This window comes from Gigantopelta aegis, chromosome 10, assembly GCF_016097555.1.
Source record: "Gigantopelta aegis isolate Gae_Host chromosome 10, Gae_host_genome, whole genome shotgun sequence".
Lineage (NCBI taxonomy): Eukaryota > Metazoa > Mollusca > Gastropoda > Neomphalida > Peltospiridae > Gigantopelta > Gigantopelta aegis.
In genome coordinates this window covers 33740340-33765239 of record NC_054708.1, presented here as the reverse complement: position 1 = coordinate 33765239, position 24900 = coordinate 33740340, and the positions used below count along the sequence as shown (strand labels likewise).

Genomic DNA, 24900 nt, shown 5'->3' with positions numbered 1-24900 from the left:
ACATTGAAATATTCTTTAAAAATAAACCAGAGCTCGTCTCCATTACAGATATTTCTCTGACACACATATATTTTTAAACATATATGGAAAATGCATTTTGTGGTATTAGAAACACCAGGATGACCAGAAACATGTCAGGTGTACAGATTTGGAGGATTTAAACAAGATTTAAATGATGTCTGATTTCAGTTGTCAAAAAATGACTCTTAACAGAGAAAAATATGTGGTAGTATCTAAAAACTAGGGTCTGTCATTTTTAACAATTAACTTTATAATACAATTACGAACTATGAGCTGTATGGTTTTAAATCTTATTTTACTGTATACTTTCTATTTCCTCTAATGAGTGAAATGTGCTATTCTTACTTCTGAAAAGCAGCAAGAGATGTTGTACCTACTTGTATAGACAGGACAGTACATAGTGCCTTTGATGAAGGGCACTGTTTGGGGGACCATAATTTATCACCCTATACAACACGGGATCAAAAATCCCATCGCCCGACGCCCGTGCCAAGTGGAATTTTCATGCCGGGCAAGTAATTATATTAACTGCATATGCCCGATGACCGAGCATTTACATAGCTCTAAGGAGAACTAACCCTAACCCTAAATGCTGAAACGATCGGAACTCTTGCCAGTGCGTTAACACACCAAAACGGAAAACAATGTGTTGAAAAGTTCGATAATAACTTTAGAGTTATTCCCCTTTTATTATCGACTAAGATCGGTAATTTGCGCCACTGAACGTTCGACTAAATTCGTACAAATAATCGTTTGATGATCTTCAAACTTGGAAATAGCATCCAATACACTTTACAGCTCATATACATATAATGTATACATGCCTTGTGTGTGCATTCAAAATGTTTAATCTTTGCAAACATGGTATATGAGGTGGGATGCAGTTTAAAATTGTAATATTCAAATTAAATTAGACATTAACGTTGTTCCAGAATCTCCTCTTTGCAAACGAACAGGGCGTAATTTAAAGCAAGTTCATAATTTCCGAGTTCACTTGAATAAAGCACACACATTATGAACTGTATTCTTACAAAAGTTGCAAGATATTTTAGTTTATATATAATAAACCTTGTAGCAGAACATACTTAATGTTTTTCAGTACTTTGCAAATGTAAATCTACGTCCGTGTTAAATGAACGGGTACGGTGACATTAGATTTCATTAGCCTTACGTCATAATCGTGACAAGTTAGATTTCATTAGCCATATCTACACCATAATACATGAATATATTAATTTTTTTATTCTTTATTAATAGTTAACAAATAAATTATGCTCAATAAATTAAAAATACAAGGCTGCAACCGATGCAGTGGCATAGCGTGGGCGGGGACACCAGGGCGGTTGCCCCAGGTGCAAAATTCTGGACTGGTGGAAGGGACTCGATGAGTGCTAACGGTCCACTGGTTAGGGGGCGCAATACTTGCCCTGCCCCGGGCGCTGGTAACCCACGCTACGCCACTGAATCGATGTACACCCACTCTCCTGCTGTTGTTTACCAAGCCTGCACTATTTAAAAAACATTTCCAGCCAGTGCTCCACAAATGGAGTAACAAAGGCTGTGGTATGTACTATCCTGTCTGTGGGGTGGTGCATATAAAAAAATCCCTTGCTGCTAATCGAAAAGAGTAGCCCATGAAGTGGCGACAGCGGGTTTCCTCTCTCAATATCCGTGTGGTCCTTAACCATATGTCGGATGCCATATAACCATAAATAAAATGTGTTGAGTGCGTCATTAAATAAAACAGTTTCTTCCTTCCTTTTTTATTTAAAAACATTTGCAGAGTAACAGAGCTCGTGTTTACATTGAGCCCAGCTACGGCTGTTTGCAGAGTAACAGAGCTCATGTTTACATTGACCCAGCTACGGCTGTTTGTAGAGTAACAGAGCTCAGTTACATTCTACGGCTGTTTGTAGAGTAACAGAGCTTGTTTACATTGAGCCCAGCTACGGCTGTTTGCAGAGTAACAGAGCTCATGTTTACATTGAGCCCAGCTACGGCTGTTTGTAGAGTAACAGAGCTCATGTTTACATTGACCCAGCTACGGCTGTTTGTAGAGTAACAGAGCTCATGTTTACATTGAGCCCAGCTACGGCTGTTTGTAGAGTAACAGAGCTCATGTTTACATTGAGCCCAGCTACGGCTGTTTGCAGAGTAACAGAGCTCATGTTTACATTGAGCCCAGCTACGGCTGTTTGCAGAGTAACAGAGCTCATGTTTACATTGACCCAGAGTAGACAGAGCTCATGTTTACATTGAGCCCAGCTACGGCTGTTTGTAGAGTAACAGAGCTCATGTTTACATTGAGCCCAGCTACGGCTGTTTGTAGAGTAACAGAGCTCATGTTTACATTGAGCCCAGCTACGGCTGTTTGTAGAGTAACAGAGCTCATGTTTACATTGAGCCCAGCTACGGCTGTTTGTAGAGTAACAGAGCTCATGTTTACATTGAGCCCAGCTACGGCTGTTTGTAGAGTAACAGAGCTCATGTTTACATTGAGCCCAGCTACGGCTGTTTGTAGAGTAACAGAGCTCATGTTTACATTGAGCCCAGCTACGGCTGTTTGCAGAGTAACAGAGCTCATGTTTACATTGAGCCCAGCTACGGCTGTTTGCAGAGTAACAGAGCTCATGTTTACATTGAGCCCAGCTACGGCTGTTTGTAGAGTAACAGAGCTCATGTTTACATTGAGCCCAGCTACGGCTGTTTGTAGAGTAACAGAGCTCATGTTTACATTGAGCCCAGCTACGGCTGTTTGTAGAGTAACAGAGCTCATGTTTACATTGAGCCCAGCTACGGCTGTTTGTAGAGTAACAGAGCTCATGTTTACATTGAGCCCAGCTACGGCTGTTTGCGAGATACTTTTCTTAGCTATGAAAAAAAACATCCCAGAGAAGAATTTTGAGGCAGAGAGTGTTAAATAATATGCTTTCAATAAATTGATTAATGGCACATGGGCCAAAATCCCTAAACATTTTTGAACCAATGCCAGCCATAAAAGAATGGCTCACAAGTGGAAAGGGATCTCACCACATCTATAGCCATACAACATACACTGACACAATAGTTATATCTAGATGAGCAAGTGGACACTACCAAACAAATAACAAACTTTAAATCAACAAATGGACACTATTTAAAACAAAGTTTAAATCAACAAGTAGAGAAGAGAATGGATACTACTGGACAGACATATACATTTAGTACTTCCTGGGTAAGTGTTGTAACATTGGCAAAATTCTTTATTTGTGCAATTAAACCAATTACTTTCAAGATTATTACATTATTAAGCGCTATTAAATTAAATAGGAGTAACACAATTGGTTACCTTAAGAAGTATGGGCAAGTGGAAAAATATATGGGGCAAGTGAATATCTGATAGGCACTTGCCCTGTGGCAAGTAATCTTTTGGAAATTTTTTGAAGCCTTGTACAAGCCATTGCACCTCTACCTATATCCTGCCCAAGTTTTATGATAAAGTAGACTAGTTTTGATGTTAAGGCATAAATATTACGATAAAGATTAATATATTGCATAATGAATATGGTATTCAGTTTTTTGCCTTTGGAAAGATCGTTTCCGCTTTTATTTTTAAATGGGGATTCCTGAAAGCCTTTTTCTTCTTTCCTTATGATCGTTTCACAGTACAATATGTTTTCGTTGGGTTTTCTTTTTGTATTTTGTTTTTGCAAATTAAAATTTCGTAACCAACCTTTTACTATGGCTTTGATCACTGATTTGACATTATTGGCAAATCAGAACCAGGCTGTATCAAGATAACAATAAGGCCATTTGCAACAACAATAACTGGTAATGGTGTGTATTGTATTAAGCAACAATGGCAATTTGTGTGGGATTTTAACCAACAGCTGTACATCTCTAGTAATTAAGTGCCACACATGTTGTTTGGGTACTTCATTGTAGTCAGGATGATTTCCATATCCGACCTTTTAAGTTTCCTGCTCCAGTTAGCAGCCTGGAGCAGGACTCGGTGGTTCCATGGTTGAGTGCTTGCTTGAGATACACTGGATCACAGGATCGATCTCCTTTGGTGGATAAACTCTTTCTCTCCCTCCCTCCCGCTTGGCTAGGTCTCTCTCTCTCTCTCTCTCTCTCTCTCTCTCTCTCTCTCTCTCTCTCTCTCTCTCTCTCTCTCTCTCTCTCTCTCTCTCTCTCTCTCTCTCTCTCTCTCTCTCTCTCTCTCTCTCTCTCTCCCTCTCTGTCTCTCTCTCCCTTTCTCCTTCTCCCTCTCTTTCTCCCTCTCCCTTCCTCTTGGTTAGGTCTCATAAATATGCATAAAAATGTATCGTAATTAACCATGGAGCATGAAAATGTATCGTAATAACTCAAATTTGAAACTTGACTTTAGAATTACTCAGAGTTATCATTAGTTTCTGAGTGATACGCTTGTCAAAAAATACTGAAGCAACCGACCTCAGTGGTATATAAGGGTAAGTCACTGGACTTAAGACTGGTAGGTATTGAGTTCACCTCTAGGTACTGGCTCCCACCCAGAGTGAGTTTAATGAGTCAGTGGTTAGGTGTAAGGCCATTAAACCAATGTTTTCCTCACTAACCAGGGGCGGGAAATAACTCAATCGGTTGAGTGCTTGCATTGCAGGATTGAATCACCTTGGTGGATCCATTCAACTGATTGGGTTTCTTTTCGTTCCAACCAGTGCATCACAACTGGTCAAAGGCAGTGGTATGTGCTTTCCTGTCTATGGGAAAGTGCATATAAAAGATCCCTTGCTGCATTAGAAAAAATGTAGCGGGTTTCCTCTGATGACTACGTGTCAAAATTAGAAAATGTTTGACATCCAATAGCCGATGATTAATTAATCAATGGGCTCTAGTGGTGTCGTTAAACAAAACAAACAACTTCTTACTCACTAACCACTGTCCTGGACAGACTGCCCAGATAGCATGCTTGGCAATTAATTAAATACATACCGTAAGCATGAAAATAAGTATAACTCGGTGGCGTCGTGGTTAGGCCATCGGTCTACAGGCTGGTAGGTACTGGGTTCGGATCCCTTTCGAGGCATGAGATTTTTAATCCAGATACCGACTTCAAACCCTGAGTGAGTGCTCCGCAAGGCTCAATGGGTAGGTGTAAACCACTTGCACCGACCAGCGATCCATAACTGGTTCAACAAAGGCCATGGTTTGTGTTATCCTGCCTGTGGGAAGCGCAAATAAAAGATCCCTTGCTGCTAATCGGAAAGAGTAGCCCATGTAGTGGCGACAGCGGGTTTCCTCTCAAAATCTGTGTGGTCCTTAACCATATGTCTGACGCCATATAACCATAAATAAAATGTGTTGAGTGCGTCGTTAAATAAAACATTTATTTCTTTCCTAAAACGGGTTCAACGTTACTGTATCTCAGTTGTCTCGAAGTAAGTACATTGTACAAGCTTTTGAGTACTGGTGTCCTGTGAATAGCTCTTAATTGGATTATTATACCTAGTGTGAATTTAGTATTAATGACGTTTTTTTAAATATCTATTTTTCTCATCAAAATGGCATGATTCTTTTTCTTTCTTTTTAAAAAGAGAAGAATTTATAAAAGTTAACTGAATATATTAATTAGAGCATTTGGCTTTTATTAAGATACATGTACTCTTAGCAACACTTTGATAATGAAATAGTATCCAGTTCCTCCCACTTGCTTCAACATAACCATTGATTTATTAGAGCTGTTTGCAGAAAGTCTACAAATAACTTCAAAGCCCTATACATAATACAATATCAAAGGTTAGAATAATTTATTTGTGATTTATATATTTCGCCAACCCATTGACATTTATAGCTTTTTATTTGGCAGAGTTTAGTCTGGTGCTTAAATCTCATGGTACAGTTTTGTTTTGTCTGTATCTTAATTCACCTTGGTGGTTAAGTTTTTGTCCCATTTGGAGAGCATTAGTGTGTAGGATCTCTCCACATTGAGTATGTCAATTAAGCTGGTTGAACTAATGTAAGGCTCTATGAGTTTATGAAATGCATATAAATGATCCCTTGATGTTATTTTTAAAAGATTAACCTTAGAAGTGCATGCTGCAGCAAATCTTCTTTGGTATGAAAGTCTTTAGTAAAGGCCACATGTTAGAGTAACAGCAGGGCTTCTAGATTATGTTAGCCCCACTCCCATGGCTAGTGATATTCAAATAACTAATAATGCCATGCCCGACGGCTAGTGGAAACAAATAGTGACATGTTGCAGTTAAAGTCTATTTTGTAAATTTGAATAGCCTGACCCCACCCCAACCCTCTAATGGTAGTATTTTAGCTCTATCTCCTTCTTTAGGTGACAAATCTGATTATTACTATTATTTAGTCAAATTGTATTAACTTAAAGAAAAGTAGGGCTAGTGAATTTTTATTCATGGCTAGTAAATTGTTAAAATCACTAATCCCATGGCTAGTGGATTTTATAAAAATTCTAGAACCCCTGGTAACAATACTTTGAAATCTGTTAGCTGATGTTTATCAGCCTCTTGTGATGCCATTAAACGATCATACCATTAACGGTTTGGTATCACATCAGCCTATAATTATGTACATGTTATCTAAAATATTAAGTAGGTGATATCTATATCTGTAATTTCTGGTGATGACCTACATGTGGTTTACTGGGAACAACACAGGCTTGCCCTTGGCTTATGTCATTATGGCAATGAGAAAAGTGTTGGGTACTATGGTAACTAGTGATTAACGGTTTGCTGTATCACACCAGCGTATAATTATGTACATGTTATCTAAAATATTACAGGGACAGACCCTAGTTTTTAAACACTATGGCAAATTTTTCACTATTAGAGCCATTTATGAGTACTGAAATCAAACTTTACTTATATTTTATTGTTATAAGTTTTTTTCTGGTCATCCTGGTGTTTCTAATGCCACAAATTGCCTTTTTTTTTTTTTTTTATAAAATGCATATATGTCTAAGAAGTAACAGTTATGCAACCCCTGCAATTGCCCACGGCAACTGGCAATGCCGTGGAGATTGCCATTGAGTTTTTAATGCTCCACAGCATTTGTTTGCCTTGGACTACATGTATACTCTTCAAAAAAAGAAATGCAAAAGGGTACAAATGGGTTATAACTCCGATTTTATGTTTCCTACCGGTTCATGCTTTGTGAATATAAGGTCTTTGCATGTCCCAAACACATTCCCACGGTTACATTCGATAAAACGCAGCTACTGTACAATAAAGTTTCAAAATGTGAATATTCGCAAAAACGCAGCCACGTGCAAACCATGTCACCCCTGCACGTGCGTTGTCTGCACGTGCAGCATGAACACCGACAGTATAAAAGTGCAGGGTGTTCGCTTGCCTGGCCTCTGTATCTGGCCGACAGTTGACAATCCAGGACATGCCACGTCTCAGTGAACCGCAGAGAAACAATGCCATCGGCCGACTAGACGCAGGCGAATCCAGAACGGCCGTTGCCAGGGCATTCCATGTGTCCCCAAGCACCATCTCCAGACTGTGGGACCGTTACCAGCAACATGGATCAACACGTGACCTCCCTAGATCCGGTCGACCACGGGTCACTACCCCCGGTTAGGACCGCTACATCCGGGTACGCCACCTTCGGGAACGATTGACTACTGCCACCTCCACACCTCAACATGTGGTTTTGCGTTTTTTCTTTTGAAGAGTATATATTCAGCGGGGTTTTTCAGTGGCAGTTGTTTTTGCCATGGACATTTTCTTAATTGCAGGGGTTGGTTATGTAGTTGAGTTTTAGTCTATTTTTAACAGTATTTCACCATTTCAACTTCACAGACTCTTGTTTCACTCTTTTATAATTTTATCCTAATGTGTTACAGGTTTGTAACTGAACTAAACTTAATGTGCATTTTTACTGGTTGAAACTAGGGTCTGCACCTTTAAGTAGGCGATATCGGTAATTTCTGGTGATGTCCTTGTACATGTTGTTTACTGGGAACAACACAGGCTTGCCCTTAGCTTATGTCATTATGGTAATGAGAAAAGTGTTGGGTACTAACTAGTGATTCTCTAATCAGAAAATGGATTGAATTGGGAAGCACATTGATTGAGAAAGGTGTGTGTTGATTGAGAAAGGTGTGTGTTGAGTTGTTAATTCTCCGTGGCATTTTTTTTGCCTTGGACTATATTCAGGTGGGGTTTTTTTTTCAATGGCAGTTGTTTTTGTATGGACATTTTCTTAATTGCAGGGGTTGGTTATGTAGTCGAGTTTTAGTTTATTTTTAGCGATATTTCGGTGTGTTGATAATAAAGCTGAAATGGAAAAGTGCTTGAACTGTAAGTGGAAATGGAAGAATCAGGAAAGGTGTTAGTTGTAGATTGCTGGTTCTGTAAACTGAAATGAAAAAGTGTTTGAACTGGAAAAGTTATTGGTTGAGATTCTAAAAACTAAAATTAAAGATTCTATATCTGGGTATAGTGGTGTGGAGTTGAAGTCCATCTGTAAGTGGGTGTCTTGTAAACTGAAATAGAATTGATCAGGGCTATCTCTGGCGGTCGCCAAATTTACCAATTACACATTTTAACAACACTTGGTGAATTTTATTCTACTTTGGCAAAATAATTTTATGTAATTGTAACATTTGCTATTCCACCTACCTCTTATTCTTGCTCTCCTGTATAACCAGCCTTATGACTTATTATAACATACACATAATAATATATGCGCATATTACATAATAATTGATATTTTCTTAGAAAATAATTGCATTTCTGCAATTTTTTAAGACTTAACAGATAATTTGGTGAAATTCTGAACTATTCCTGTACTATAGCCCCTGATTGATGCTTGAATCTGGAATGGTGTTTTAATGGTAACACAAATGGAAAAGTCCTCAAATTGTAACGGGTGTTGTTAGGATGGGCGTTGGTTATTCTGTAAACTAAAATGGGAGACGCCACAAACTTTTTAATATTATTTACCTATGCCGTCAGCTTATTTTCATGTACATATTATCTGTCCTAGCTGCTATTTTTGAGTCTCAAGACTAATGCAGTGGTGTTTCTTGGTGTTTCAGATTGGTGAGGCCAGAGCTCTGTACAACTTAGGGAATGTCTACCATGCGAAGGGAAAACACATAGGGAGGACTGGCCATCAGGATCCGGGGGAGTTTCCACCGGAAGTCAAAGACTGTCTTCAGAAAGCAGCTCAGTACTATGAGTAAGTTGACTTAAGGGCAGTTCCAGAATAGATCACAATGGGGTGCAAGAGGCAATCTGTTTATATTCCTAACATTCACAAAATACAAATAAAGTCAGTTTGTTTTGTATAACGACAGCACTAGAGCACATTGATTATTAATCATCGGCTATTGGATGTCAAATATTTTGTAAGTTTGACAGATAGTCCTAGAGATGAAACCCGCTACATTTTTTTTTCCATTAGTAGCAAGGGATCTTTTATATGCACTATCCCACAGACAGGATAGCACATATTACGGACTTTGATATACCAGTCATGATGCACTGGCTAGAGCGAGGAATAGCCTAATGGGCCTACCGACGGGTATCGATCCTAGACTGACCACGCATCAAGCGAATGTTTTACCACTTGGCTACTTTCCACTCTTCACAAAATAAAAACAAAATTTGTTAAGCCAAGTATTTGCATACATGTTATTATACCTATAGTGACAAAAATGGCAATACTTTAGTGCCTCCCACCTCCCCAATGAAATAAATTTTGGAACAGATGTCTAGAACTATTATTAGGATAGCAGTCTTAATTCCAAATGGAGAGGTTTGCATAAGCGTGTTGCAGGACATAAATAATTCACATTACAGTATGGACGACTAATTATTGATGTCCATCTAAGAAGGTGAATATAAGAAGAACACTTTAAACTATGGTTACTAGCTGTCTCATATATAAAATAATTGTGACTCTTGGTTTAAAACGGGTGAAGACAAGCCTGGCAGCAACTCTTACTTTTAGCAACATGGGATCTTTATTAAATTTGATATGCCGGACAAATATTGTATGGTTAAAATGAATGTAAGAGGGAATGGGTGCTCCAAGAGTATATATTCTGCCCCTGATCAAACCCCAACCCCTCTCCCAAATATAGATACATGCATACCTTGTATAAATGTACATGTATGTATACCTGTATGAATGGGTGCTCCAAGAGTATACATTTTTCCACTCGGCTAACCGACTCCACCCACTCCCCCCCCCCCCATTCCACCCCCAGAATGTACATACACATGTACATGCATACCTTGTATAAATGTACATGTATGTATACCTGTATGAATGGGTGCTCCAAGAGTATATACGGTATTCCACTCAGCTAAACCACTCTACCCACTCCAGTGTTCGAGATTAAAACATTTTGGGCAGTATCCCAGTTGAATACTAACATTTCAAAATCTGGTATCCCACCTGAGAATTTAGTATCCCACTTAAATGAAATAGACAAATAACATTGTAACAAACTTGGACGACATTGTTCTCGTTGCCAGTCTGTTGCTAAGCCACAATCGAGATCGCGGAATTCGTGAAATTCGCAATCAAACGGAATCGGCAAAAAGATTTGCTGCTTCTATTTTTGAGTAATACTGACATAAATTAATATTTAGCAGTAATCTATAAGTGTTTCTGACATTACTAATGACAAACCTACCTCTATCAATTTTCTGCAGATGTGGAATCAATATCTCAAATATAATTTGAAGGGAGGAAACATCCAACAAAAACAAGAGCGACTTAGTGGTTCCCAGTCTATTGCTATGCTGCCATTGCTCCAGTGTTGCATTAGACTGGGTATGAGTTGGGGGAGATATTGTTACGGCACAGCATTAGACTGGGTACGACCTCGAAAATACTGTTACTTAACTTCGCCGGTAAATGATGACTTTCATTGTTTTAGTGAAAAATAAAAATGCAGGATTTAAAAAATCAACAACATTATATGGTATCCCTGTGGGATATCGGGTTGTTGAACTCTGGTATCCAAAATTAAATTCTGGTATCCCCAACATATTGGGATACCATTAATCTGGAACACTGCACTCCCCCATTCCACCCCCAGAATTTACATACATGCACACCTTGTGTAACTGTACATGCCTGTATATTATATATACTGGGTTCATGTGGGTTATGGAAATGCTAGACTCAAACATGTTCAAATGCTATTTCCAGGCCCAATTTTGAGTTGGGTCATCAAAAGTTTATTTTAGGAAAAATTGTGGGGGGGGTTTCAAGTGTTTCCCCAGATTAAACATCACCAAAAAAATCTGCAAATTGTATAAATTTTTTGTAATATTGTTAGATTATGTTGATCACAGAAAAATTTAAAATCCATTTTTAAAAATAGGTAATAGAAAATACCTTTGAAAAATCATAGAAAATAAATGAATTTGGTTGATAAAATGAATAAGCTTAAAGTTTCAGCCCGTGAAAATAGTTTTGTCAATCTATAAACCTATAACACATCTGTATACAGTTACAGTAGAGTGAAACAAGACTCTGCGATGTTGAAACGGGGAAAATCCCCACTAAATATAAACTAGAGCCCGCGTCCATAACCTTTACTTCTTGCAGGTACCGGTACGTGCATTTTTACAATTATGGAAAATACATTTTGCGAAATGACGAACACCAGGATGATCAGAAACACTTGAATGTATGGAAATGGCTAAAGTGTCATTTCAGTTATCATTAGCAGCTCTTACAGTGAAATATATGCAGTAGTGTTTAAAAACTAGCGTGTGTCACTTTAATTTCTTGCCCACTGGTCTGAATTAGCCAGATTTTGCATGGCGCTAGATAAATCTGTCTAGCACCCCAGGAGTAGACGATTTCTAAATCGTGTTTTATGATTGTTGACATCAAAATTTGTTTTTCAGAGTTCTGTTGAATTAGGTATTCCCAAGTTGCCATTTCGTGTTGTATCATTGTTTTATAAATATTTAAACAAATTAATATTTATAACTTTATATTTATTGTTAAATTGTTACATTTTTATGTCGTTGCATTTGGACTATATTTTTCCACATATGATTAACTGAGTTTGTAGGCGAAATGTTTATGAATCATTCTACCATAAACAAACAGTGGCTAACAAAATTAATGTTTTGTTACTGTAATTAAATAGGCAAGAAAAAGAATCAATCACCATTGCGAGGTGTAGATAAGGCAATTCCAACCCTCAGGACAAAAATGTTTTTGTAACTGTCTCGGTAAACCTCGGCCCTCGAAAAAAAAAATTTGTCCCTCGGGTTGGAAGTGCCTTATCTACACCTCGCAATGGCGATTGATTTTATTGACATGTACATTGTACAGCAAGCATGAGCCATAAAGCATACATGTAGTAATCAACTTTCCTTAAAGGGACAATTCTGAGTTTGCTGCATTGTAAGATGTTTCCGACCAATAAAATATTTCTACGATTAAACTTGCATAATAAATATATTTTCTTGTTTAGAATATTAGTGTCTGTATATTCAATGTGTTCCTGGTCATTTTAATATTTGTAAGAAGCCCAAACTGGATTTTGTCTTCAAATAATTACGTATGTACGAAAAAACAATATTTTAGGAAATAAAATGAAATTTAACCTAGTACAAATATTAGAACGATCAGAAACATGTTTAATATACAGCCACTAATATTTTATGCAGAAATATATATTTGATATGTAATTACAATCATTAAAAAGGCTCTGTTAGTCGATAACATCTTAAAAATTACAGCAAACTCAGGAATGTCCCTTTAATGATCCAGGTAACATCAGCATATTCCTGTACACACATTACGAGTAATAAGAGACGGACATCAGTCAGTGGCAGAACATGGCTGATAATTATAAAGCTGCTGAACTCTGATATTTTGTACACAACAGTTCTGTAAGCTTCTGTTTTAATTAACTTAATTTGGTCCGCGTAGAGCATGATACATACAGGTTAACAAGGAAAAGGATTCGCTGAATCTCCAGAGTCAAACTAATGAAGCAAATTATGCTTTCTTTTACACATTATTGATTTTAATAAGGATTGTCTACATTGGGAATCCAGCTATCTAGACCAGTTATTAAATTCCCATTTTCCCCTTGCCTGAGCACATGTGCATGACATAGTAAAAGTAAACGTAGGGCCGTAGATCAATATGACTCCCAATCCTCTTCAATGGTACAGTTTACCCCATGTTTGGACCAACAGACTCCACACCACCGGACAATGGCCTTCGAAACAATAGCCCACCGGACAGTGTTGTGAGGAAAGGAAATGAATACGTGTTCAACAACACCTCAGCACATTTTAAACTATGGCTGTTTAGTGTTTACCATATGTTACGGGAATTTTTGAGATACTTGGGGGCTGTGGGAGGGAGAGACAGACAGACAGATAGACAGACAGACAGACAGACAGACAGATAGATAGACAGACAGAGACAGATGAACAGAGAAACAAATAAATGGAATGAGAGGGGGAAAACCTGCATCTACAACATAGGCTAGCACAAAAGCATTAAAGTGACAGACCCTAGACACTAAGCATATTTCTCACTATTAGAGCCATTTATGATCACTGAAATCAAACATTACTTATAATTTATTGTTTAGATTATCCATTTCCATACAATTGAAGTGTTTCTGGTCAAACCTGGCGTTTGTAATATAAAAAAATGCATTATTCATATTTTTTTAATGCACATGTGTCTGAGAAGTAATGATTATGGAGTCGCGTTGTAGTCTATTTGTAATGGGATTTCAACATCACAGACTCTTGTTTCACTCTGTTGTATCAAAATTTGTTACAGGTTTGTAAATTCATTAAACTTAGTGTCCATTTTTACAGGCTGAAACTAGGGCCTAGGTGAAAAATATGCCTTAATGTTTAAAAATTAGGGTGTGTCCCTTTAAAAGATATTTGTTATGCACTTTCCCATAGGGGATACTGCATATATAATGCATTGCACATTAAGTAAGTGTTTTACCAGCTAGCCAATCTCTGTACACGACGAGCAATACATGTATTAAAATATCTGGATTTATTTTTTGGCGTAACCCACTTTTATCTCTGCACAGTGTTTATTAAAGAAATATTAATCTTTAATTACTTTTAATAATTTGCAACATCAGTAGAATAATTATTAACTTTACGCTATGCCATTTTGTGGTAGACATTTCATTGTAATTCATATTTCATCCTGTTCCACTCACTGCTCCACAACTGGTATATCATAGTGGTATGTGCTAACCTGCATATAAAAGACTTCTTGCTGCTAATCAGTTATAATTTTTGTGTGTAAATACTGATTTTTCTATAATAATTTATTTCATACATTTTATTTTACAGAGAGAATCTGAAAATAGTTCGTAACCTTGGAGACCGAGCAGCCCAGGGCCGTGCTTGTGGGAATCTAGGCAACACACATTACCTACTCGGTAACTTCAGTCAGGCTATACTGTACCACGAAGAGGTGAGTACATCACCACACACATTACCTCCTTGGTAACTTCAATCAGGCTATATTGTACAACGAAGAGGTGAGTACATCACCACACACATTACCTCCTTGGTAACTTCAGTCAGGCTATACTATACCACGAAGAGGTGAGTGTACATCACGACACACATTACCTCCTTGGTAACTTCAGTCAGGCTATATTGTACCATGAAGAGGTGAGTGTACATCACGACACACATTACCTCCTTGGTAACTTCAGTCAGGCTATATTGTACCATGAAGAGGTGAGCGTACATCACGACACACATTACCTCCTTGGTAACTTCAGTCAGGCTATATTGTACCATGAAGAGGTGAGTGTACATCACAACACACATTACCTCCTTGGTAACTTCAATCAGGCTATATTGTACAACGAAGAGGTGAGTGTACATCACAACACACATTACCTCCTTGGTAACTTCAGTCAGGCTATACTGTACCATGAAGAGGTGAGTGTACATCACAACACACATTACCTCCTTGGTAACTTCAATCAGGCTATATTGTACAACGAAGAGGTGAGTGTACATCACAACACACATTACCTCCTTGGTAACTTCAGTCAGGCTATACTATACCACGAAGAGGTGAGTGTACATCACAACACACATTACCTCCTTGGTAACTTCAATCAGGCTATATTGTACAACGAAGAGGTGAGTGTACATCACAACACACATTACCTCCTTGGTAACTTCAGTCAGGCTATACTGTACCATGAAGAGGTGAGTGTACATCACAACACACATTACCTCCTTGGTAACTTCAGTCAGGCTATATTGTACAACGAAGAGGTGAGTGTACATCACAACACACATTACCTCCTTGGTAACTTCAGTCAGGCTATACTATACCACGAAGAGGTGAGTACATCACAACACACATTACCTCCTTGGTAACTTCAGTCAGGCTATATTGTACCACGAAGAGGTGAGTACATCACAACACACATTACCTCCTTGGTAACTTCAGTCAGGCTATACTGTACCATGAAGAGGTGAGCGTACATCACAACACACATTACCTCCTTGGTAACTTCAGTCAGGCTATACTATACCACGAAGAGGTGAGTACATCACAACACACATTACCTCCTTGGTAACTTCAGTCAGGCTATACTGTACCATGAAGAGGTGAGCGTACATCACAACACACATTACCTCCTTGGTAACTTCAGTCAGGCTATACTGGGCCATGAAGAGGTGAGTGTACATCACAACACACATTACCTCCTTGGTAACTTCAGTCAGGCTATACTGGGCCATGAAGAGGTGAGTACATCACAACACACATTACCTCCTTGGTAACTTCAGTCAGGCTATACTGTACCACGAAGAGGTGAGTACATCACAACACACATTACCTCCTTGGTAACTTCAGTCAGGCTATACTGGGCCATGAAGAGGTGAGTGTACATCACAACACACATTACCTCCTTGGTAACTTCAGTCAGGCTATACTGTACCACGAAGAGGTGAGTACATCACAACACACATTACCTCCTTGGTAACTTCAGTCAGGCTATACTGGGCCATGAAGAGGTGAGTGTACATCACAATATGATCAGGGCTCCAATGGACAGAACATTTCAAAACCAATTTTAACACTCTTGTAGCCAGGACAGCCAGATACTGTTTAGTGGATGAATGCTCGTTAAAGTTTCTAATGCTTTTGAACATTTTGAACTTTGTTCACAAGTATAATGGTAACTCTACACCCCCCCCCCCCCCCCCCCCACCACCACCTACTCACCCTCTCACCCCACAAGTCCAGGGCTGCATACAGCCATATTGAGCTGAAAGTGCTCGCAAGATTTTTTTCTGCACTTCTTGTTAAACCAAATGGCCACATCAGGAACCAATCAAATAGTTTGCAAGAATTAGGATCACTCACGGTTGTTAAGGGAGGGCTAGTTATTTTCTATCCAATCTATGGAAAAAATGCATATAAAAAATATGGAATAGTCTGTGGTTGCATTGGCTTTCTTCTTTTTAAAATTAGTCCATGTGTGAGAATTACACATTATAGGGGCGGGAAGTAGCCCAGTGGTAAAGAGCTCCCTTGATGCACAGTCAGTCTGGGATCGATCCCCATTGGTGGGTCCTTTGGGCTATTTGTCATTCCAGCCAGTGCACCACGACTGGTATATCAAAGTCGGTGGTATGTGCTATCCTGTCTATGGGATGGTGCACATAACAGATCCCTTGCTACAAATGGAAAAATATAGCAGTTTTCCTCTAAAACAAATAACCATGATGGACACAAGTAACCATGATGGACACCAAGTAACCATGATGGACACCAAGTAACCATGATGGACACCAAGTAACCATGATGGACACCAAGTAACCATGATGGACACCAAGTAACCATGATGGACACCAAGTATCCTTAGTTGATAATTTGTTGAGGTGTCATTAAACAAATATTCTTTTCCTTTCCTAATGGCCATTATTAAATAAAAAGTGTGCTGATGTGTCCCTAAAACATTTTTTTTCCCCAGTAAATTTTTGTGTTTGTTTATAGACACCATTAAAGCACATTGGTTTATTAATCATCGGCTATTGGATGTCAAACATTTGGCAGTTCTGAAATATAGTCTTAGAGAGGAAATCTGCTTCATTTTTGCATTATAAGTAAGGGGTCTTTTAACATGCACCGTCCCACAGTCATGATAGCACATACCACAGCCTTTGATATACCAGTCTTGGTGCACTGGCTAGAATGAAAAATAGCTCAATGGGCCCACTGACAGGATCTATCTTAGAGCGACTGCGCATCAGGCGAGCACTTTACCACTTGACTACATTTTTGTTATCAATGTGTGTTCTTTACCTTGCAGAGATTAGCAATAGCCAAAGAGTTCGGTGACAAGGCAGCGGAGAGAAGGGCATACACAAACCTCGGCAATGCTCATATATTCCTCGGAGAGTTCGAAGTTGCTGCTGATCAGTACAAGTATGTGTTATCACATTTTAAAGGGATATACCCGAGTTTTTAAACACCTTTTTTAGTATTAGAGCCGTTTTTGATAACTGAAATCATACTTTACTTACATTTTATTGTTTAGATTATCAATTTTCGTACATTCGAAGTGGTTTTTGTCATCCTGATGTTTTTAATATCACAAATGCATTTCTCATATTTTAAAAACGCACGTGCATCTAAGGAGTAACAGTTATGGAGTCGAGTTTTAGTCTATTTTAAAGGGTATTTCACAATTTCAAAGGCGCAACTCAACTTTATCTAAATGTGTTACAGGTTTGTAGATTAACTAAAGTTTGTGTTAATTTTCACGCGTTGAAACTAGGGTCTGTCCCTTTAAAGATTTTTTCCTTCGTCAGTTTTTGTTTGATCTGTACAAAGTAAAAGGACAACATACATGTATACATGCATGTAGGTGTTACTTGTCTGACAATGGTGACAACATTGACTTTTGTATTTAGCACATTAAAATGTTGTGTTTAGCTCCATTTCTCACAAACTGTAAGTTCAACATCAGTGAAATTTGACTTATAGTGACTGCATATTACTTCTGTGAATGTTCATCTTAATTCAGGTTTTTTTAATTGAATTTCGTTTTAAAGTTTAAGTTTTTAAGTTTTTCTTAAGCATGTTATGAGATGAACATCTGTGGATGCAGCTGTCAGTGACACTGAATAAGTTCATCGTTGGCAAAATATTCAATTGACAATTCTTCATCAAAATCTGCATTTCTACATTTATTGAAATCAAAATTATACTTTTTTTTTATTTGATATGTTATAGATAATTTGTTCTTCAGATGTTCGTGGAGTATGAATTCTGCATCATCAGCATATTGGTTAATTAGAAATTCTATTATTGGCCTTAAGGTGTAATATTATAATTCATGTATATCTTTTTTTCCAAAGGTTATTATTTCAGATATAAACTAATTTTGTTTTCTTTTATTTCACAGAAAAAGTTTACAAATCGCCAAACAGTTAGAAGACCAGGCATTAGAGGCCCAGGCATGCTACAGTCTGGGCAACACGTACACGCTACTCCGAGATTACGACAGAGCCATCGAATTCCACATGAGACACTTACAGATAGCTCAGCAGCTACACGACCGAGTCGGGGAGGGCCGGGCGTGTTGGAGTCTCGGCAATGCTCACCTGGCCCTGGGCAACCATGAAACAGCTATGCAGTTTGCAACACTCCACCTGGAGATTTCTCAAGAGGTACTGCAGATAGAATCGGGGCACCCCTAACCTAAGATAATGAGGGGGTGGGGGACATTTAAAAAAAAAAAGGACCCATTCTGTGGCTGGGTTTTTCCCTGTCCCAGCTAGAGTCCCATGAGTGGTATATAGCACAGACTGTGTGTAAAGATCCCCTGCTGCTAATAGAAAATTGTAATTGGTTTCCTCTACATGTCAGGATTACTAAGTGTTTGACATCCAGTATTTTCAGGGTGGGATGTAGCCCAGTGGTAAAGCATTCGCTTGATGCGCGGTCGGTTTGGGGTCGATCCCTATCGGTGGGGCCCATTGGGCTATTTCTCGCTCCAGCCAGCCAGCCAGTGCACCACAACTGGTATATCAAAGGCTGTGGTATGTGTTATCCTGTCTGTGGGATGGTGCATATAAAAGATCCCTTGCTGCTAATCAAAAAGAGTAGCCCATGAAGTGGCGAAGCGGGTTTCCTCTTTCAATATCTGTGTGGTCCTTAACCATATTATGTCTGACACCATATAACCGTAAATAAAATGTGTTGAGTGCGTCGTTAAATAAAACATTTCCTTCCTTCCAGTATTTTCTTATTTTCCTCATTTATGAGTGACTGCTTGGGTAATAAATACATTAATATCAAGAAAGGGGTCCACGGGGTGGCCTTTATAAACATGTTACAGAACGAACACTTTATACCAGATGGAAATTCTTTTTCAGTGTAATGATATGTTCATTGGTTGCGTATAGTTGTTTGTTTGATATTTCCTTATTTCCATTTCATCAGATTGGTGATGAGACTGGACAGATGACCGCACAGATGACACTAACCGATCTGAGGACAACACTGGGCATGCCCGACAATGTCAAAGAAAGAGTTAAAATAACTAGGTCAGTAACACATTAGGTGATGTCAGTATGCCAGCCAGTGTTAAAGATTTTCACACAAACTAGATCTGTAATATGAGTAATAAATGAATGAATGAATGTTTAACAACTCCCCAGCACGAAAAATACATCGGCTATTGGGTGTCAAACTATGGTAAATGGAAACATTAAGTGATGAATCACATCAATATAAAAATCCTACAGTCTGACTAACGAATATATGTCAGACAATGTTAAAGATTTTCAGAGAAATTAGTTCATTAATATGAGTATGCCAGACAGTGTTAAAGATTTTCAGACAAACTAGATTTGGTTTGTCAGAAAAGATGAACAGTCAAATAACTTTAGTCCTTCCTACTATGGAATATACTACAAGTTATTATTATTATTATTATTTTTTTTCCAAACTTTTACCGTATATCTTCGCCTGTAAGTCGATCTCGGCTATAAGTCGAGTCCCTAATTTCAAGCCCTGAAAACTTATTTTTTTATTGACCCGTTTATAAGTCGACCCATGAAAAACTACTTATAAATATTGAAATATTTCTTATTTTCAGCACATGAGAACAATAATATTTGAACAAAAGAAAATTATTTTACAAACTTCGGTTTTCACGTTTTGTACATCGCAATATGATCAGACTATTCCAATCAAACTATCATTATTACATAGCATCAAAACGAAATATTCCCTTAGTAGAGAGTGAAAGCTGTTTGACTGTTACTGTATAGTACTGTACAGATGGTTTTGTGCACAGACAACAACTTTATTTATAAACACTGACAACAGATCACTACGATAAAACTGAAAGTATCACGTTTTGCCGCCATATTAATACATGTAAGGAGGATAACTCTGGAAAGTACACTGGTTTTTGTACCAAATGATGTGTGTCCCTATTGCTCTAGATAAGTGAACTGCAGAGATCAGTCTATTTTAAGGGAACGCTTAGTAATATTCATGAAGTTAATCACCGCCAAAACATTGTTTGAACAACCATTAATGCCAGTGACCAGATTTCAAAATAAACTCGGGCAACAGGTAGTTAGTATTGTTTACATTTTTACTATTACTTATGACTGTTAATTTAACTAAGTGGACTGTTGTCTTGGCATGTGAGTGAGATCGTACTCCTTTTCGCATAACCAAAACCGTTCTAATGCCAAAAAAAAAAGGTTATAAAAAATAAATGTGTCAAATTAACATATTTGAGTATAAATACATGGCATACTTCAACAATAAAACTTGTAAAATAATCCCCAAAACAGTAATATTTTTTGGTGAATTTTTTTTACCCTCTTATAAGTCGACCCCCCAAGTTATAAAATAATTTTTGGGTGAAAAAAATTCGACTTATAGGCGAAGATATACGGTACTTTTCTTCTTATGTCAAACCAAACAGAAATTATTTACAATTTTTTTTATTTTTGTAGGATGGAATGAACTATAGGTTAGTAATGTGAATACCTATAGTCATGTTTTTCATTGTGTGGTTTGATAATGAATTAGGTTATTTTTAGGTTTGCATATTCTGTTTTTATATTTTATTGTTTTTAAATGCTTTAATACTTTTGGGGGGGGGGGGGGGGGGGGGGGGAATAAATATCTTGTAATTATAATCATCCACTCCATTAAAGAATCTGCCAGACAAATATTCTTTCTCTGTCTCTCTCTCTGTCTCTGTCTCTCTCTCTCTCTCTCTGTCTCTCTCTCTCTCTCTCTCTCTCTCTCTCTCTCTCTCTCTCTCTCTCTCTCTCTCTCTCTCTCTCTCTCTCTCTCTCTCTCTCTCTCTCTCAAATAATTATCTGCCATTTCTGTGTGTGGTATAAAATAGAGAATCAAAAACACTTGAGCCCTGTAATGGAATTTCATACACCAGCAAATTAAGCATCTCTGGGGTCTGTTGCATCACTTGACAGGTCACTTTCTAGACTACTGGTTTTCCAAATTTGGTATCCAAAGCTAGATTTCAGTAAACAGAATATTTCGGTCTACCATTAATGTAGAACCCTGACATGTCAGACAATGTTACAGAGTTATGATAATTAGGTGGGTAATCTAAGTAATGCTATACTGTTCGAGTTGACTAGGTCAGTATTCTCAGTAATGTCAGAATGCCTAACAAGTGTTCAAGATTGAGTAAACAAAACCAGGTCAGTAATCTTGTAACATTTTTCTCAGTGTGAAGAATTTTGATACACTGAACAATTTATTAATTTATTTTAACTTCATTGTGCTTGTATTCAATTACGGTTTAAGCATGCTTTTCTGACCTTTAATGGTTTTTTGCATGTAAACAACAACAACAAAAATAATAATAATTTTTTTATCGTAGAGGAGACATTTAATTCCACAGAATTCTTGTGTTGGCTGTCGAACTAGTAAATTTCATGCCTAACATTTGAACTTTTGTTTTTGGACAAAAAAGAAAGAAACCATTCTGGTGATGAATATCTGGGACAGTGCTTAATTGTTAGTTGTTAGAAGATAGTGTGAGAGAGGTCATTGTAATGGCTTTGCACCTCCCTACTGAGGTGTTAAAACTGACTCAGAGAGAGCCAGTATTGGGATGTGAACCCAGTACCTACCAATTTCAATGCTGATGGCTTAACATTTAGGTCACTGATATCAGTTGTTGAACATTGTAAAAAAAATTGTAGCGTTAAGGAAAATGAATAATCTACTATAAAAGTGAAAGAGCTGAAATTATTAATGTTTTATGTCCGTGGAAGTACGAACCAAGTAACATGATATCAAAGTACGAACCACACAACATCAGTTGTTTAAGTAACATGATATCAAAGTACGAACCACACAACGTCAGTTGTTTAAGTAACATGATATCATTTGGACCAATTTAAGCATTTATCACAACAGAGTATTTACAGATGAGGTTTGTCGAAAGAAACATTACTCTTTTTTTCCAATCTTTAAATGTTTTTAACCACAAGATATACTGCAGGACAAAGTCCGAAGTTCTGTGCAGATTATAATCCATGGCTATCATTACACTAACAACTACAAACAACTTACCAGTAAGCATAATACAGTGAAACCTCTCAAAACCGGACCCTCTGTAAACCGGAATTCCCTCAAAACTGGACATTTTTAAATATCTGTGCAGAAGAGAGAACTTCTCTAAACAAGATACCTCTCAAAACCGGACCCTCTGTAAACTGGAATTCCCTCAAAACTGGATATGTTTTACGGTCCCTTTTTAAATATCTGTACACAGTAATTGTCTCATGTTTGTATTTTCATTTTAGTACGACTGGACAGAAAGAGCCTGAAAAAGGACAGGATGTCCCCGACGTTGGTATCAGTAAGTGGTTTTTAAAAAAAATTCTATTCTAATATGATTGTACTGATGACTGATGAATAGGGATGTTGCATGATCAGTCACCCTCGTTGGACTCGTTGGTTTTGTTTCCCATTCCAGCCAGTGCCCTATGACTGTCACCTCAAAAGGCCAAGATATGTACTGTCCTGTCTGTGAGAAAGTACATATAGAAATCCCATGCTGCTTTATAATTAGGACTAGTAGCTTGTTTGGCGGAAGCAGGTTTCCTCTTCTTTTTTTGGTCAACCAAATGATGAAATAACCATATTTTAGACACGAAATAGCCATAGTTTAAAATGTGCTGAGGTATCGTTAAACAAACATCCCTTTCCTTTCCATCACTATACATGTATATATATTGATTGATTGAAAACATATTTTATTTTCTTACACACCCGTGTAGGAGATCACCGTTGTGTATCAAAATCGTATATTGGAGATCATTTCTCGCAGGTCATGACCCAGGTTAAGTGTTATTGTAAGGAGATGATGTAAAGTGACGTCATTGGAATACTGACGTCATTCAAATTCAAAATTAGCGGTATTATTACAATGCTTTCGCCGCATTAAAATGCTTTCGTTCGTTGGATACATTTTTAAACAACTCGTAAGATAAATGGTATCAAACGGAAACTCATGTATTATTCTCTATGTACAAAGTACTTACAATATATGTGGCGACTATATTACAAAACAGGTATGTTTAAACTACATTTAAACTCAAAGATAACCAGAGGAAAGAGCGAAGGAAATATATTATATACAGAAGAATACGAATACACATATATAATTAAATTTCTGTTACATTCATTTCAACAGTTCGTCATCCTATTGGTTCAGACGTAGCAACAAGAATTTGTTCATTTCTCGATGAATGTAAAAATTAATTCGTCAGGGAACATCATAAGTTATGACGTCATTTTATATGGGCAAGTTGTCTTATTGAGCATTATTGTTTCAGGACACAAAATAATTCAAAATAAACTATGAAGTTTTAGTGTTATTATTAGCAAGTATGTTTCAAACTTAATTATAAGTATTGTCTGTTATTTCTTTTATGTTCCTCTGGGGATAATTTTTTTTTTTTCATACTCCGATGAACGTAAAAAGAAATAACAGACAATCCTTAAATATTTAATATCGAAAGATAACCAGAGGATAGAAATATATCATATACAAAAGAATATGAATACCATATATATTAGTGTGCTTTACCAGCTGTTTTGCTTCCAGGTCGACCAAACCGAGGACGAAGATTAAGTATGGAAAATATGGAACTGATGAAGTTAACTCCAGACAAGCAGAAGGTGAACTTCACTAGACCATACTCATTTCTTTCTCGGTGCTCAGCATGGAATATTTTATTTAGTATCCCATCTTGATTAACTGTAAACTTTTCTAAAACATTAAGCAGTAGTTGGTAATCCATTTTTAATGAATTAGCAACTGTATTTAATTAAAATTTGTAAAGCAAAATATTCCCTGCTGAAATATTTATACACAGTAAAAGAAACAGAAATGGAATGGACTGAGGAAACAGGAAATGCATCTTCTTCAGTTCGTTGCTGTTACGTTAAAGCTGCAATCTTGCCTTGCCGTGTTATAACATGTATCTGATAGTGGTAGAACAGTTTAAGAACTGCTGCTCTAGGTCAAGCGATATAAATACCCTACATGTATGTTAAACAACTAATACAGCAATAGGGATGGGATCTAGCTCCCCTCAGGTTCTTGGGGTTGAAGGATCAAACTCCAATGGTGGAACCATTCTCTGATTGCCACACACACACACACAGCCCGGTTCCAACTAGTCTCATGACTAATATCAAAGGTTATGGTATGTGATGTCCTGTCGTTGGGGAAAATGCAAATAAGATTCCTTGCTGCTAATAGAAAAGTGTAGCAGGTTTTCTCTGATGACTACAGGCTCACACTGTAATGAATTTTAGTTTAGCCAGTTTTTAAGTATTCAAAGTATT

General features: G+C 37.6%; 1 protein-coding gene across 3 annotated transcripts in view; it reads left to right on the top strand.

Moving 5' to 3' along the window:
• LOC121383186 (G-protein-signaling modulator 2-like) overlaps positions 1–24900 on the top strand; it is a 152433-nt gene that overhangs the window by 122704 nt on the left and 4829 nt on the right. For all 3 annotated transcript variants that reach the window (XM_041513039.1, XM_041513040.1, XM_041513041.1), the window contains 7 exons: positions 9059–9201; positions 14346–14469; positions 17342–17457; positions 18440–18704; positions 19480–19583; positions 22848–22903; positions 24155–24228. In XM_041513039.1, the coding sequence (XP_041368973.1) occupies positions 9059–9201; positions 14346–14469; positions 17342–17457; positions 18440–18704; positions 19480–19583; positions 22848–22903; positions 24155–24228 (882 nt within the window). The remainder of the gene's footprint in view (positions 1–9058; positions 9202–14345; positions 14470–17341; positions 17458–18439; positions 18705–19479; positions 19584–22847; positions 22904–24154; positions 24229–24900) is intronic.